Below are 14991 nucleotides of genomic sequence, written 5' to 3'. Positions count from 1 at the left end.
AAAAGAAAACACTTCTTTATGAATGCAACTGGTTTGAAATACAAATGCTGTCTTTAAGAAAACAATATTTAATCAGTGCTGCATCTGAAACCGTCTCCAAAGTCGGAGATGGTTTCAGCAGGCTCCTCTTGTTGCAAAGCGCCAATGTTCCTGCGGTTTTATCTCATTTTCCGCCCGAGAATACTGTAGCGCTTATCAGATCAATTAGAATACGATGCTAAGAAGCTACTTTCATCAAAATGTAAAAACACAATTCTGTCTGACCTAATTATAATACAAGAGCCTTTTCCCCTCCCCGCAGACGGCACCGAGGCGCTTTTATGAAACATACCGCTTTACTTATTTTATAAAGGCGCTGTCACACCGTGGAATCTTTTTGCTAAAACAATAATAAAGTGACAGAACAACATAATGAAATGAAACGGTACAGACAGGTAGGATGGGAAGCGGGGAGTAACACGGGAGAAGAAAAGCTAAATAAATTTTGCATGCGTCTTGCAAATTCAGCCTGCAAAGATGCAGCGGGAGACTGTGTGTGTGTGTGTGTGCCTGCTCTCTCTCATAAGTGGGCGTTACGCTGGCATAAGCCTTAAGAGAACTTGACTGAGTGCCATCCGGTGACACCCGCTTTTCTTTTTGTCTACCGTTCCAGCTTTTTTCCTGCTTATTGCCATCACCCTCCTCTTTTTTTGGCTTTGTCTCTTGCCTCTATCCCCTCCCCTTCTCTCCTCCTGTGGCCTCACACCATTCTTACCTGGGAGGCCACGAGTCGCTGCTTCTGCTTTTCATACTTAACAGCCACCCATTCGTCCATCTTTTTACCTCCCCTCCCCTTTCACTCCCTCTTCTCATACCTCCATCTGTCCCTCGCCTTTCTTTATCTGCCTTTAAAGCAGGAGGCAGGAAAAAGGCTAGCGGGTCCTTTGTGTGCCCGGCCTCAGTTTGTGCTCAGCCAAGCAGACACAGCTCTTAAATCCAGGCCTGGGTTTTTGGCACAATAGGAAGGCTCAGGTCTTGTAAAAGGCCCTATGGTTCTCCCTGTCTCTTTCCACCTTTCCCTGAAAAAGACAGAGGGGCGGTTATTCTAAACAGGAGGACGAGAGTGTATGGAAAAGGGGGAACAAGATGCAGATGCTTAAAGGAGCGGACATAATTCTCTTCATCAAAGTGCAGCAGCAAAGATGTTCTTTACTCTTTTCACTCCCACTATCCAACTTCCCTTCCCCGAGCCAAGCAACACTGGAGCCTTATTTTTTTCCCTTCCCTTATTCTCCTTCAAGGCGAATGAATTAACTGAATGAATTAACACCAAGGCGGCTGCTGCTGTGATCATCATCATCGCGTTCCTCCTCATCAGCAGCAGTTTTGACGGAGCTTTTTAACACCTATAAGGATCGCACTGCTGACACTGAGGCAGGAAGAAGCAAAGATGTCGACAACCTTATCGGGAAAAGCAAAAAAGAGAGGAGAAAAAAAAACCCTCATCAAGTAGCAAGGTATCACAGTCAGGCTGCTACAGTCTTTAGCCCAGAGCCTTGTCAAGTCTCTTGGCACTACTAAAGAAACCTTACTGCTGATGATGATAGGAACAGTGGAGGGGGAGGTGAGATGTGGAGGAGAAAGCAAAGGCGGAGGGAGGACGAAAAGAAGAACCAAATTTAGGAGTGAGGAAAAAGGGGGGAAAGAGGAAGGGTGAAAAGGTATAAAGGTGAGAAAGACGATGAGAAGAGCGCAGGGAAACAAGGTGTTTAAGTTGTTGATCACGACGGGGGAGAAGCATCGCATCTTCAAAGAAAGAGAAACAGACAGGGCAACATTTGAAGCAAGAAGATAGAGGTCTGAGAGGAGAAGAAGAGGGGGAGTCCGGGAGAGCTGCAGTGAGGATTTTAATTAGCGGTAATTGGCCACCGAGGGAACAGAAATTGGGAGACGGGAGGCAGGAAGAGAAGAGAGGGGTGCATAACAGCCAGTTTTTGACAGAGTGATATCTCTCTTGCTTTATGCCTCTCTATTTCCTTCAGTCCTTTTTCCGTCTGATCTTTTCCAGATCCATCTCGCTCTCCCTCCATCTTTTTCCACCTCCAACTGTGTGATTCCCACTTTCCCCAAACAGTATCTTTTACTTTCAGCCAATTTCCCCAAAACACAAGACAATATACTGTGCTGTATTTGGCACAAGAGACACCAGAAAGTAATATCTGCAAGTAATACTAAAAAGTTTACCACGGTTTACTGAGGCGCAGGATACATTAAAAGTGTTATTTGGGGGGAGGGGCTGGGATCTAGAAAAAAAGGTGTGATAAATATGTGTAGGACCTACATTTAAAATGAGCCGTTCTGTGATTAACTTGGTGCAAATTCAGGCTCATATTTACAAATGTATGTTAATAGTGTTTCCACAGGAAGTAGTTGCACCTGTACAAGTTGCAATAAGTTTCACAACTCGACCCTTAAAAATCTAAAGCTGCAGCAGATTTCAATTTGGCAGACAACTCCTTTGAGGTTGTCTCCTTATGAAGTCCTGGACCAATTTAAGCTCTCCCATTCTGGCCGTTTCCAATTGTGCATTTGCAGTGCACACTCCAGCAACCCTTGAACTTTCATTTTGGGGTGGAGAAGCAAGCCACAGCGAGCTACACTGCCTTCAGGTTTGAACACTGTAAGAGTCTGTCTTGTAGCTAGAAAAGCATATAGTTTCACCTGTAATGATTCTACACATGAAGATTGGATAAACTGATGAGCGGTTGCTGGAGATTGCTGGCTGTCACCTGTTGAAATCAGGTGCATCTACCTCCTTGTGATTGCTTTGGTTGCTAGGAGATTACCAAATTGCCCATGTTTGCATGGAAGATGGTGACCTGTCTGCAAATACTCGCTAGCTTGAGATATACTGGAAAAAATTGCCTTTTAAGTAGAAGTTGTTCTTTATCACCACACATTTTAAAAAGACACAACTTTTAGTTTCAGGGAAACGCTCTACATTTCTAGTTAAAGTCACACTTTTCTTAGTTTTACTTCCACTTCGTGGGTAGTTGGCAAACATCTGCTAAGTACAGGTGACTGAAGCCATCTGCTAGTGCTTGTGTTGGAGGTTACTGACAACAGCCAGCAGTCTCCAGTAAACATTCACCCACTGTCAGAGAAGACACATTTTTCCCCAGTGATCAGTGGTTTCTAAACCTGTGCACCTGAGGCCTTACATTGGTACTAGCTCTAGCCTGCTGGACCCAAACAGCTGCTAAACAGTTACAGTTTAACAGGTAGTAAAGATGCATCTTTCCATAATAAACAAGACAGTTTTAGCTTTAATTGTAACTTCAGGTCAGCTCATCTTGAAATAATCTTGATGCTCTGGACCTACTGGAGTGAAAATAAGAAATACAGTTTTACATTTTTAGCTTGTTTTCTGAAATAATTACTTATTGGACATTTACACTTCTTCAACTGATCTCAAAGGAAAACAGGACTGTCAGGTATTAGCTGTGATAGCATGGCACTTACCACTGAGATCTGGGAACACAGAAACATTGCTGAAAACAGATACAAGTGGGAAACAAACAGAAGCTGCCGTTTTATCTAGAAGTACAACTCAAAGTGAGTTCAACTGAAAAATGTAGGAGGCCACTGCAGATAAGTATGCTGTGCTCAGACTGATGTTTACAGGTAGGTAAAAGGCGCTGATATTACTCTTCACCTGCACAGCTGTTTGCTTTCAGCCTGGGTCATTAAACTATTTGGTGATTTTCCACAGTCTGACATTTTTATATATTTTTCCCCTTTCAAATTGTATTACTCTGCTGCCCAGACTGCGCTACATTACATTCACAGAAAGCTATTAGGCAGTAGAGCTGGCTGCTTGTTGTCTTTATTTGGAGTCTTGATTTGTAATTTCATAATCATCCAGATCTTAACTCCAAATGTCAAAAATGTTTATTTTATTAATCTGCAAAGGTTTAAGAGTGGTTCTGTAAAAACCCTCCACTTTACCAGATAATCTGGGCTGAACATCGGTGTCTGTGAGTCTCACAGCAGTTTTCTCCTCCAAACGTTGACAGGAGTGAATCAGGGTTAAATGTGCCCAAAACCCCTGCTGTCTGAGCCTCTAGCTCTCTTTATTGACATCACTAAAGCCAAGGGGTGCTTTTTCTAACGGGGAAGTTGCCAGTTGTGTTATCTTTTGACCCACCCTCGTGCACCTTCTGTCCCCAGTGCTGTATCTCTGTGTGTTTAGCAGTGGGAGTAGAGCTGGCTGGGGAACAAGTTAGCAGGGTTACAGCTGTGTTTATCGGTACACAGGTGAGCTCAGGGCCATGAGTCGCCCAGACAACACGCTGGCCCAGGCTCCCTTGTCTGGCAACTGCAAATAAATTAATATATATATATATAGGAGAAAGGGGCAAGAGAAAAGAGAGGGGAAAAAAACCCATTTGCACACACCTACACATGTGCAGAAGCATCTTACAGCATCTAACAGGCTCACAAGTGAGCAGCGCACACAAACAGGAGGCTCCTCTCCTAATCGAGTCCTAATTACAATGGCTCATATGCCTCAAAGCTGACAGTTTCTGATTTAACTGCCTTTACATTTTGGCTGAGATTTGACTCCGACCTGGGCCAGCTGTCATTTATCAGCTTCCCCGAATTGCACGCAACTGTTGCTAAACCGCAGCAGTAGTGTGGCGTGCACTCTGGGTGTTGCTAGGTTACGATACCAGGCTGCTGATGGCTAAGTGGCTGCGGGATCATCGATGGACACTCTGCATAGAGGGCTGACAGCAGGTCTTCTGGACCATTTGGCAACTTGTGAGTCAGATGCTCTTGAAATCCCACATCTGGTGGCAAGCCCATACAAATCAAGATCAAAGTGCTGCCTTTGAGACCGAGCCCATCTCTCAACCTTTCTGCCTCTCTCCTGTCGAGTTTCATTTTCATTTCTCTCTCTTCAACTGTTCCTCTGCCTTCACGCATTCCTCTGCCTGCTTTGTCATCCCTCCTTTGCTTTCCCTCTGTTGTTGCTGTCTTGACTCGCTCGCCCTCCTGCTGAGAGGTAATCAAGCCCTGTTGTGAGTGTTTAAGCATTGGAGCAGACGCACGTTGAATTATTCTCAGGACTTAATATTTTGTCTGGGAGGGGAGAACCAGCCTCCTTACCACATGCTGGGTAAAGGCCACGCACACATAAGTGCAACACCGAGAAGTTGTGTGCGTGGATGTGCGCGCACACACACACCCACACATGGTTAGTCAGTGAGTCAGTGAGTCAGAAAGTTGTCAGTCACACAGATCTCATGCTGACAGAGTTACAGGTACCAGACTGATAGGACCTGACAGGCAGACCCCACCGCATGCAAGGATATACTGCACTGGCACAGCGTATCCACCAACACATGAGCGAACGCAGCCTATGAAACAGGCTGTATGACTAAGTACAGGAGAGCAAAACAAATGCACACAATTGCACATAAATATGCACTCATAAAAAACCCAGTGACAAGCAGCCAAGCATCCGCTAACACGCACACAAAAATGACAGCTAACATCCTCAAAGTTAAACAAGTGAACCAACAAAGGAGAACAGACAATGTAAGAACTCATCTCCCCCTAATTCCCTTCAGTCTTCAGCTCCTCTCACATCTCTCCTCTACGCCGCTTCATTTATTTCTTCCTCTCTCCAACTCTGTCCTTATCTATCTTTCCTACTCCTGCGCTCCATTCTGCCTTGAGCTCGCCTTTATCAGCGCTTCTTCTCCTTTTTTCCCCCCCTCTCTTCTTTCCTTTTCTCTGCCACTGTGAACTTAAACTCTCAGTAGAACCAGAAGCTGATATCACACAGCCTCAGTGCTGCTTTAATCTCACTCAGAAAAAACACACCGACGCACACTCACACCTGGGTGGCCGTTATAATGCTCAAAGCTTGGCTACTGCATTATTTCCATACCTATTAGTGTCATGCTCCTTTGCAGCTCCACACCCCCAGATGTCTTTCATTTCCCCCCCTACCTCAATCTAAATTGCCTCAAGTGATGTCATCACTATAAGACAGTTTATCAGATTTTCCTCAGCTCACTCCTGAGCCACAAACACATCCAACCTTCTCTCCATATTTAGCAGTAGTCCCCCAAAGCTGTGAACAGACTGTGATAAAAATCAGCGGAGTTCTCCTTTAAAATATCCCATTTAGAATAATGAAGGTATTACAGTTACCTCTCTTTGCCACACTTTTAGTTTTTGTCATCTTTTGCATAAACCTTTAGCACTATAGTCCCACGCAGAGCTGATATTAGCCAATTAGTTGCCAATCTGAGTTTCACTTGTGGTTTTTTGGTGTTTCAAGCAGTTAAGCTGATAAAGATGCAAGACTGGTAAAGAGGCAGGACTCTAAAAAGAACAAGTGAGCCAACCTAGAAAACAACTAAATGAATGTTTGTCTATAGTGGCCGGTAAACCTCTTGATATTTGTGAGCAAAATGGCCCAAAAACACTCCTTGATCTAAAGCCAGAAGAAGGTAAATATGTTTGGCTTTGAGGCAAAAAGCCCAATTATTAGCTGAGCAATGCTAACACACTAAACGTGCACTAAACCGAGAAATAATCCATCAATTTTTTTTGCCATTTTTAACATTCAAGGCTGTGATTTGATCAGGCAAGAATATTAGAGAGAGATTATTGGAGATCACCTGAATCGCCTGGGTTTTTCAGCGAGCCAATAACTCTATATCAAATTACCCTGCTCCGCCTCGCAGAAATGTAACCAGACAGAAAGATACGAGCAACTGTGACTGGTCCTCTTGGTAATGATGCACTGTGTATGCATGTAAATTGATCTGTGCAAAGAAATGTTCTCTTGTGAAACAAAATGTAATATTTCATGTGTTTATTGTACAGTATGTGGTTATATCTAAATGCACGCAGTAGCCTGAAACGTGTACAGTATAGTATATATCTTCAGTGTCTGAAGATGCTGTTGACCACCGATCAACAAACTTTTTCTATATTTTTTTTAGTAAAAACTTCCATAAAATGATCTTTAATTTAGCAAGATTTATTCTTGTCCCTTAACTATATGTCTGTTTTCTTATTGTCTTCTCTGTTATGCTAATAATTTCATCTCAGTAAGACCTCAGTAGACACATCAGCTGAAGGCCAGATGCGTCTCTCAGGTCCTGTGTCAGGACTTTCTTAAGAACATGACTTTCAGATACTTTTCATCTGCTGTGGATATTTTTTTTAGACCTGACACTTCTTTCTTTTGTCCTCCACCTGTCCATTTTTCCTCATTTTATAAGGACACATTCTGAGATATGCCACGTTTTCAGTTAATAGCTCTTGGGAATCACCTTGTTGGTGCAAAAACATTATTTTATGTCTGTCAAGCTGTTTTATTGTCTGCATTATTCCTCAAATTCAACTAAAGAAATGGGAACAAATTCTGCTTTTTTTGACAGGTTGCTTGTAACAAAGTGCCTAAAGATACCATTTAAAATGGTCTGTCATATGTAGACAACGCGTAAGATAGGTGCTCCTTTTTTATGCTTGAATGGTTTATGGGTCAATTTGGTTTACCAAAAAAGCAAAAATTCTCATGAAAACAAAAAATTAGTGGTGAAAAAGTGTAAAAATACTTTGAAAGGACTTCGGAAAGCCCAGAGAAACAGAGAAAGTCTGGCTCCTTGGAAGGAAAATACAAAGAAAGGGGTGGTGTGGCTCAAGACTTTTGCACAGTACCGTACTTCAAGCTATCACAAAAAAGCTCGTCTAAGACAGTTCAGGCTGTGTTGACGATCAAGCTTGTTAAAATTATAGAAACTCAGATTTTTGGCTTATATACTGTATCCCCACAAAGGTTTGCTTAAAATATAAAGATATTAGGACTGGCTCCAAACTTTAAGGGAGTATTTTTATAGCAAAAAATAACACAAATAAATATATTATAGTTAGAGGCTTATTTATGTCCCAATAACTGTGTTTTTCAGGGTTTTTAAAATAAAATAAAATGGCTAAAATAAAATAAAGTGACTGTCAGCTTTTGTGATTTATGTAAATGCAGAGTTCTGATCTCCTACTTAATTAAATGTCTTGTAGATATGAAGAAAGTTGGAGGAGAACACCTAGGAAAGTGCCTCCTGTCATGTTGACCCTACAGTTTCATCACATTACACAAGCAGCAGTGGAGCGCCACTTAATAATTGAGTTCCATTTACTCTGCTATAAATGGAACTCAGTGATACATCCGAGTTTGTGCTGCTGCTCGGGTTTGAGGTAAAGAGGGGAAACTGAGCTACTTTAAGACCTCTCTAAGAGAAAAAATGCACAAGTTATTTAAACGAATTCGTTAAAAGAGGAAATTGTTGATATTAAGACAGCACCAATTCCTTATTAAAAGCCATTTTTTAAATTCATGAAGCAGTTTAACCTTCGTTTTTCTAGAAAGACTCAACGGTGCAACTCTTTTTCCACATCGTCCTGCATCCCTGTTACACTTTCCCACACATTCACACCTGGAAGCTGTCCAGCAGAAACACATGGAAGCAGCCTCACCGGAGCTGCTAGAAGTTACACAAACACTTTATACTCACACTTTGCAGGAAGGCGGTAGCCGCAGGTAATCTTGGCCTCTCCTGTCTTACAGCCGTTGAGCGAAGCACACTCCTTTTTTAGCATGGGACCAGCAGCGCGGTGGATCGCTCCGTCCACTGGAAAGGAGACGACAGGAGATTTTAAAAAGTTGGCCTACTTATGTGAATCCCCTGCAATCTCACTAATTACAGCAGCCAGAGTGTGGTTTGAAGTCCAGCAGACACTTTTACTGGAGTCGAGGCTTAGCGCTAAAAGGACCTGGATAATGTTGGTATTAGCGGTGAACGCTTGAATTTCCAGGCTTCTGCAGGTTACTAACTTTTCACCCCTAATCCTGCTTGCATCTGTCTCTCTACATGTCAGTCTATTTAATGGATTTTAAGGCTATTGCCTTCCTTAATTACTTGATTTAATGTGTTATTAAGGACTCAGCTGACTTTGACTTTTTGGGCAATTACTCTTTATTAATTAAATTTTCATGAATCTACATAATATTCATAAATGTGTATCTGTCTTTGATCCCCACCACATCTAAAGACCGTGACTGTGTTCATTTCCAGGAGGGCAATGATGCGGCTGAAGCAATTTTACAGCTGTGCCAATTACATTTTCAGACAGAATCTATGCACCCCTTGCAGTCAGACTTATTTCTTCAAAGTTCATTTTGATACAGTTTTATTATTATGATTTGCAGCATTATGAAAGCGAGAAAGAAGAATTTAATGCGTCTAATTCACACTTCAAGGAAAAAAAGCACTAAAAATATCAAACTTCAACAAATGAGCTTTTAAAATCATGTAAAACAATAATCCATCCACAGAGACACTATAGCAGTAACCGTAATAACGTAGATTTTCTGTGATTTGATTGACTCATTGATCACTGATCAGCTGGGGTGAAGAGGAGGAATAAGCTGGAGGTCCAACCAAGTCTTCCAGAAATTACATTTACATATTCCCATTTTTCAGCATTCAGGTTCTTCTGTGGCGTTTTTACATTTCTTTTATCAACACATTGTGAAACCTTTTGGGACATTGTGGCTCACGGGCTTTAGCTTAACAGCCGCGGCCAACAGAGCACCCACGGGTGGTTTTTAATGAAAGTAAAACACCTGTTTGCTGAAAACATATTTCATTTATTTGAATAATGATGACTAATACTATTCTATGCTTTCTAATGATTTTGGGAAAGATCACGATTATCCTTAGATAAAAGTCAAGAGTGAAGAAAACCTCAGGAAATGCTCACCTAATTTACTGACTATAAATCACTTCATTATTTTTTACCAAACATTTTAAAATATAGTTGTCCCAAACCTTGTGATACATAACTGTACTCAAGTCAGTACTTTGAGGTGCGTAGGCATGGTCAGGTCAATCAAGTGAAGTTCGAAGCGAGCATCAGAATGAAGAAGAAAGGTGATTAAAGTGACTTTGAACGTTGGTGCCAGACGTGCTGCCCCAAATATTTCAGAAACTGATGCTCTACTGGGATTTTCACACAGATCCCTCTCTAGTGTTTACAGAAAATATTGTTTTTTAAGTTAAATATTCAGTGAAAATCAGTTCTCTGGGCAAAAAAAGCCCTGTTGATACTAGAGGAGAATGGTCAGACTGCTCTAAGCTGATAGGAAGGCAGTAGTAAGTCAAACAACCACTCATTAAAACCTAGAAATACAGAAGAGCATCTCTGATTGCACAACACATGGAGTAGAGCAGCAGAAGACCACACCGGGTGTCACCCCTGTCAGCTAAGAAAAGGAGCCTGAGACTACAATTCACACAGGCTCACCAAGACTAAAAAGATTTGAAAAGTATCTCCTGGTTTAATGAGTTTTGATTTCTGCTGCAACATTCAGATGACAGGGTCACAATTTAGCATGAACACCATTAAACATGAATCCATGTGCCTTTATCAACAGCTCAGGCTACTGGTAGTGTAATTGAGGTAAGGGAGACTTTCTCAGCACACTCTGGCCCCCTTAGCACCAATTAAGCATCAGTGAAACACCACAGCCTGTCTCTGCGTTTTTGCCGACCATGTTCATCCCTTTACGACCACAGTGTGCCCATCTTATAACTGCTGCGTCCAGCAGGATACACATCGTGTCACAAAGGTAAAATCATCCGAAACTTGTTTACTCAACATGCCAATGAGACATGACACTACACTCAGGCCTCAACAGTTAGCAAATCTCAATCCAATAGAGCACGTTTGGGAAGTGGTAGAATAGAAGATTCACGTCGTGGATATGCAGCCCACAAATCTGCAGCAATTGTCTGATGCTGTCATGTCAAAAATGACCAAAATTTGTGAGGAATGTTTCCAGCAGCTTGTTGAATAAATGATGAATTAATACAACTATCAAGGCTAAAGGGGTACAACCCAGTACTAGCAAGGTGTACCTAATAAAGTGTACAGTGGGTGTATACTCTAAATGAAGTGTGTAAAACATAAAACCCTGTGTTTCTATATGTTTTACAGCTTTTCCTGCAGATAAAGACCTCCCCCACAGATATTCATACTACACCAAAGTAATTGGTGGTGTAGGTATTAGTTAAATCAGGGGTGTCAAACTCCAGGCCTCAAGGGCCGGTGTCCTGCAGGTTTTAGATGTGTCCTTGATCCAACACGACTGATTTAAATGGCTAAATTACCTCCTCAACATGTCTTGAAGTTCTGCAGAGGCCTGGTAATGAACTAATCATTTGATTCATGTGTGTTGACCCAGGTTGATATCTAAAACCTGCAGGACACCGGCCCTCGAGGCCTGGAGTTTGACACCCCTGAGTTAAATAGTTCAATGACAGAAAAGTTCCTGTTTTTCAATGTCTACTAGAAATTTTACACTTTGTTGTTTTATAAAACAAAAACATGCAACACTGTAACTTTACCCATTCATCATGTAGAAAAACTAAGATGTACTGTTGAAATTGCACTTCTTTATCTTATATTGAGATATGAGAAAGTGGAGGTTCACTCGTCCGGTCCACTCAAGTTCAAAGTGGGCTGTAAATGGATGTAAAATTAGGTTTTGTTTGTTTTTAAACCAAGAAAAAGTTTCATATGAAAATGAGTATAATCAGTTCGATGTACTACAAGAAAGAACAGGTTCTTAGCTTCACCACGGTGGAGGAAGGCCAAGATGGTGATATGGAAGGTAAGCCTTTCACTCACAGTTACAAGTAAGGAACAATATTGTTTGAACCGTGAATGTGTTTTTAGGAGCACATGCAAAAGAAAGACTATAAAAGCCAGCCTGAGCAGCATCTTATTTTCCCCCCAACAACGGTCTGCAACACAACATCCATGACAATGGCACTGTCAGTTATCTGTGTGTTCTTTGTGCAGCCTCTCCACTCACACACACACACCCACACACTGCAAAGATACACCGATGTATTGGAGACCTTGAGCTCAGGTGAAGTCAAGCACAACTTCTTCTAGAGTTAACAACTGCTCTAATTACTCTGACTATAAAATTTTGTGGGTTATTAACACACATCGCCCTACCAGCTCGTACTAAAGTAATCTTTTCTACTCTAACATCCACTTTTGGCTTGTTTTACACAGCCACAGCTCTCTTGCAAGGCTAAAATGAGTTGCCAGAAACATTTTAAAATGAAAGCAATGTGTGAAGACTAACTGTGAGCCTAATTTGTTATCAATTTCCAGCTTTGCCAGATTCTAGAAAGCGCTGTTACAGACAGCCGCCCTCCTCTCTCTATAGCAGTGATTCTAGCAGCATGCTACTTTCTACTTCTATTCCACTACATTTTGAGAAGCTTTCACTACATTTATTTTAGAGTGCAGTTACTAATTATTTAGTAGATTGAGATTATTAATATCAATTATACATGTAAAGAGAAACTATCCTATCTAAAAACAGACTACGCTAAATAGCAATACACACCGATCAGGCACAACATTATGACCACCTGCCTAATATTGTGTCGGTTCCCTTTTGCTGCCAAAACGGCAATGGTCATTGAGGCATGGACTCCACTAGATCACACAAGATGTGCTATGATATCTAACGCCAAGGTGTTAGTAACACATACAGTAAGTCTTGTAAACTTCGAGGTGTCCAGCACATTTCACAGATGCTCGATTGGATTGAGATCTGGGAATCTGGAGGCCAAGTCAGCACCTCGAACTCATTGCTGTGTTCCTTAAACCATTTATGAGCCAGTTTTGCTTTGTGGCAGGGGGCATTATTGTGCTGAAAGAGGCCAGAGCCATTGGGGAATACTATTTCCATGAAAGGGTGTGCATGGTCTGCAACAATGGTTAGGTAGGAGTAACACATGGATGGCAGGACCCAAGGTTTCCCAGCAGAGCACTGCCCAAAGCATAGTACATCCTGGTGCGAGGTGTACTATGCTGTAAGTGTAAGTGACTAACACACGCCCGGCCATCGACATGTAAAAAAAGGAACGCGATTGATCAGACCAGGCCACCTGCTTCCATTGCTACGTAGTCCACTTCTGATGCTCACATGCCCTTTGTTAGGACTTTTTGGTGGACAGGGGTCAGCACGGGTACTTAGACTAGTTTGCAGTTATGCAGCCCCATATGCAAAAAACTGCAATGCACTGTGTATTCTGGCACTCTTCTACTGAACCAGCATTTTGAGCTACAGTAGCTCTTCTGTTGGATAAGACCCCACGGGCATCAGTGAGCCTTGGGTGTCCATAACTCTGTGAGTGGTTCACCAATGTTCCTTCCTTGGACGGCTTTTGATAGATACTGACCACTGCAGACCCGTAACACCCCACAAGAGTTGTAGTTTGGACACGCTCTGACTCAGCTATCTAACATCACTGTTTGGCCCTTGTCAAACTTACTCAAATCCTTACACTTGCCCATTTGTTCTGCTACTAACACATTAACTTTGAGGTCAAAATGTTCATTTGCTCCCTAATATATCCCACCTTATAGCAGGTGAAGAAATAATTAGTGTTATTAACATCACCTGTCAGTGATCATAATGTTATATTTGATCAATTGAGCAATAACCAACCAATGGAAAAAACATCCATCCATCCATTATACAATTCAGGGTTGTGGGGTCAGGCACTGACGCGAGGAAGGAGGACTGGTTCACCCTGCACAGGTTGCCATTTAAACATGCGCACTATGATAGTTGTCAGCACTTGTTCAAAATAGTTTAATAGCATCAGTCCATATGCCAGAGCTCAACACATAGGTCTGGTTCTTATCTGTCTCTCTGTGTACAGACCAGACGTTACGGCGGTGTGTTTCACTAAACTGAGTGGCTCCAGGCGGGGGCCTGGTGTTATCTGTCTTAAGCTGGCATATTGCTGAAAGGACTAGTACATCCTGGATAGGTTGCCAGTAAATATGTAGACATTTAAACATGTTCATGTGTGTTAATGAAAAGCATCCCATTAATTCAATTTTCCATAACTTTGGTCGTCGTGTATGAGCAACATGTCGTTTTTCTAGAATATTAAATCTAAAGTTTGGATTCTAAATCAACCCAGAATCAGGCACATGTCAGAAATGGATTCGTCGCAGCACTGTGACACTTGTCAGCACTGGTTCAAAATAGTTCAATAGCATCAATCCATATGCCAGAGCTCAGCACATTGGCCTGTGGTTCTTATCCGTCTCTCTGCGTACAGACCAGCTGTTACAGCGGTGTGTTTCGCCAAACTGAGGCGCTCCAGGCAGGGGTCTGGTGTTATCTGAACATTATTGTGTTAAGTTGGCATATCGCATGCGGCGCTGAGCCGTGGTGTGCCATGTCATGCTGTGCCATGTTGAACTGGGCCACGCTGTGAGCGAAGCACAAGTGCGAGGGTGTGACAAACAAGTTCTGAACAGCGGCTACCTCCTCAGGGTGCTCAGAAACTAGCTTAGATATGTGTGTATGCGCATGTGAGTGATATATTGTGTGTGTATATCCTTGTCAAAGCATATGTGCAGCTGTGGACACTGTATTTATGAGTGTATTTTCAAGTGTACGTGTGGCGTGTGTGTGATGAGTCCTTGAGGTGACACAAAAATACGCTGCACACCAACTTTGAGGCAGGCCAACTCTGAAAGAGAGAACAAGTGTGATAAGACAGAGAGATGGAAAGGAGAGAAGGGGAGGAGGGGAGGGGAATAAGCAAGAGTAGCAGATGTAAAAATAGTCTGGAGGGAGAAAAAGAAACAAGCAAGAAAAACAACATAAAAAAAAGGAAAGGGACTTGCTTTGGAATTTAACCCACCATTCCTTTTTTTTTTTTCCCATTCGTTGCTGCATGTTTGACAGATACACAAATGTGTATGTGCCTCTGTGTGTGCCTACTAGTGCAAACTGGCCTTTTCCCCTCCAGTCTTTATGAGTGGACTGCATAGCCTTGAGCTACAGCAGTGCTTTTTGACCCAAGTACTGCCCTGCCC

General features: G+C 42.2%; 1 protein-coding gene across 3 annotated transcripts in view; it reads right to left on the bottom strand.

Annotated features, from left to right (window-relative positions):
- The window catches only part of macrod1 (mono-ADP ribosylhydrolase 1), a 147068-nt gene that overhangs the window by 41723 nt on the left and 90354 nt on the right, over positions 1-14991 (bottom strand). For all 3 annotated transcript variants that reach the window (XM_042221383.1, XM_005913346.3, XM_005913345.3), the window contains exon 5: positions 8577-8693. In XM_042221383.1, the coding sequence (XP_042077317.1) occupies positions 8577-8693 (117 nt within the window). The remainder of the gene's footprint in view (positions 1-8576; positions 8694-14991) is intronic.

Source organism: Haplochromis burtoni, unplaced genomic scaffold (assembly GCF_018398535.1).
Source record: "Haplochromis burtoni strain Fernald_Lab_line unplaced genomic scaffold, NCSU_Asbu1 Contig_4, whole genome shotgun sequence".
Taxonomy (NCBI): Eukaryota; Metazoa; Chordata; class Actinopteri; order Cichliformes; family Cichlidae; genus Haplochromis; species Haplochromis burtoni.
The sequence above is the reverse complement of the archived record's forward strand: the minus strand, read 5'-3'. Positions and strand labels throughout refer to the sequence as shown.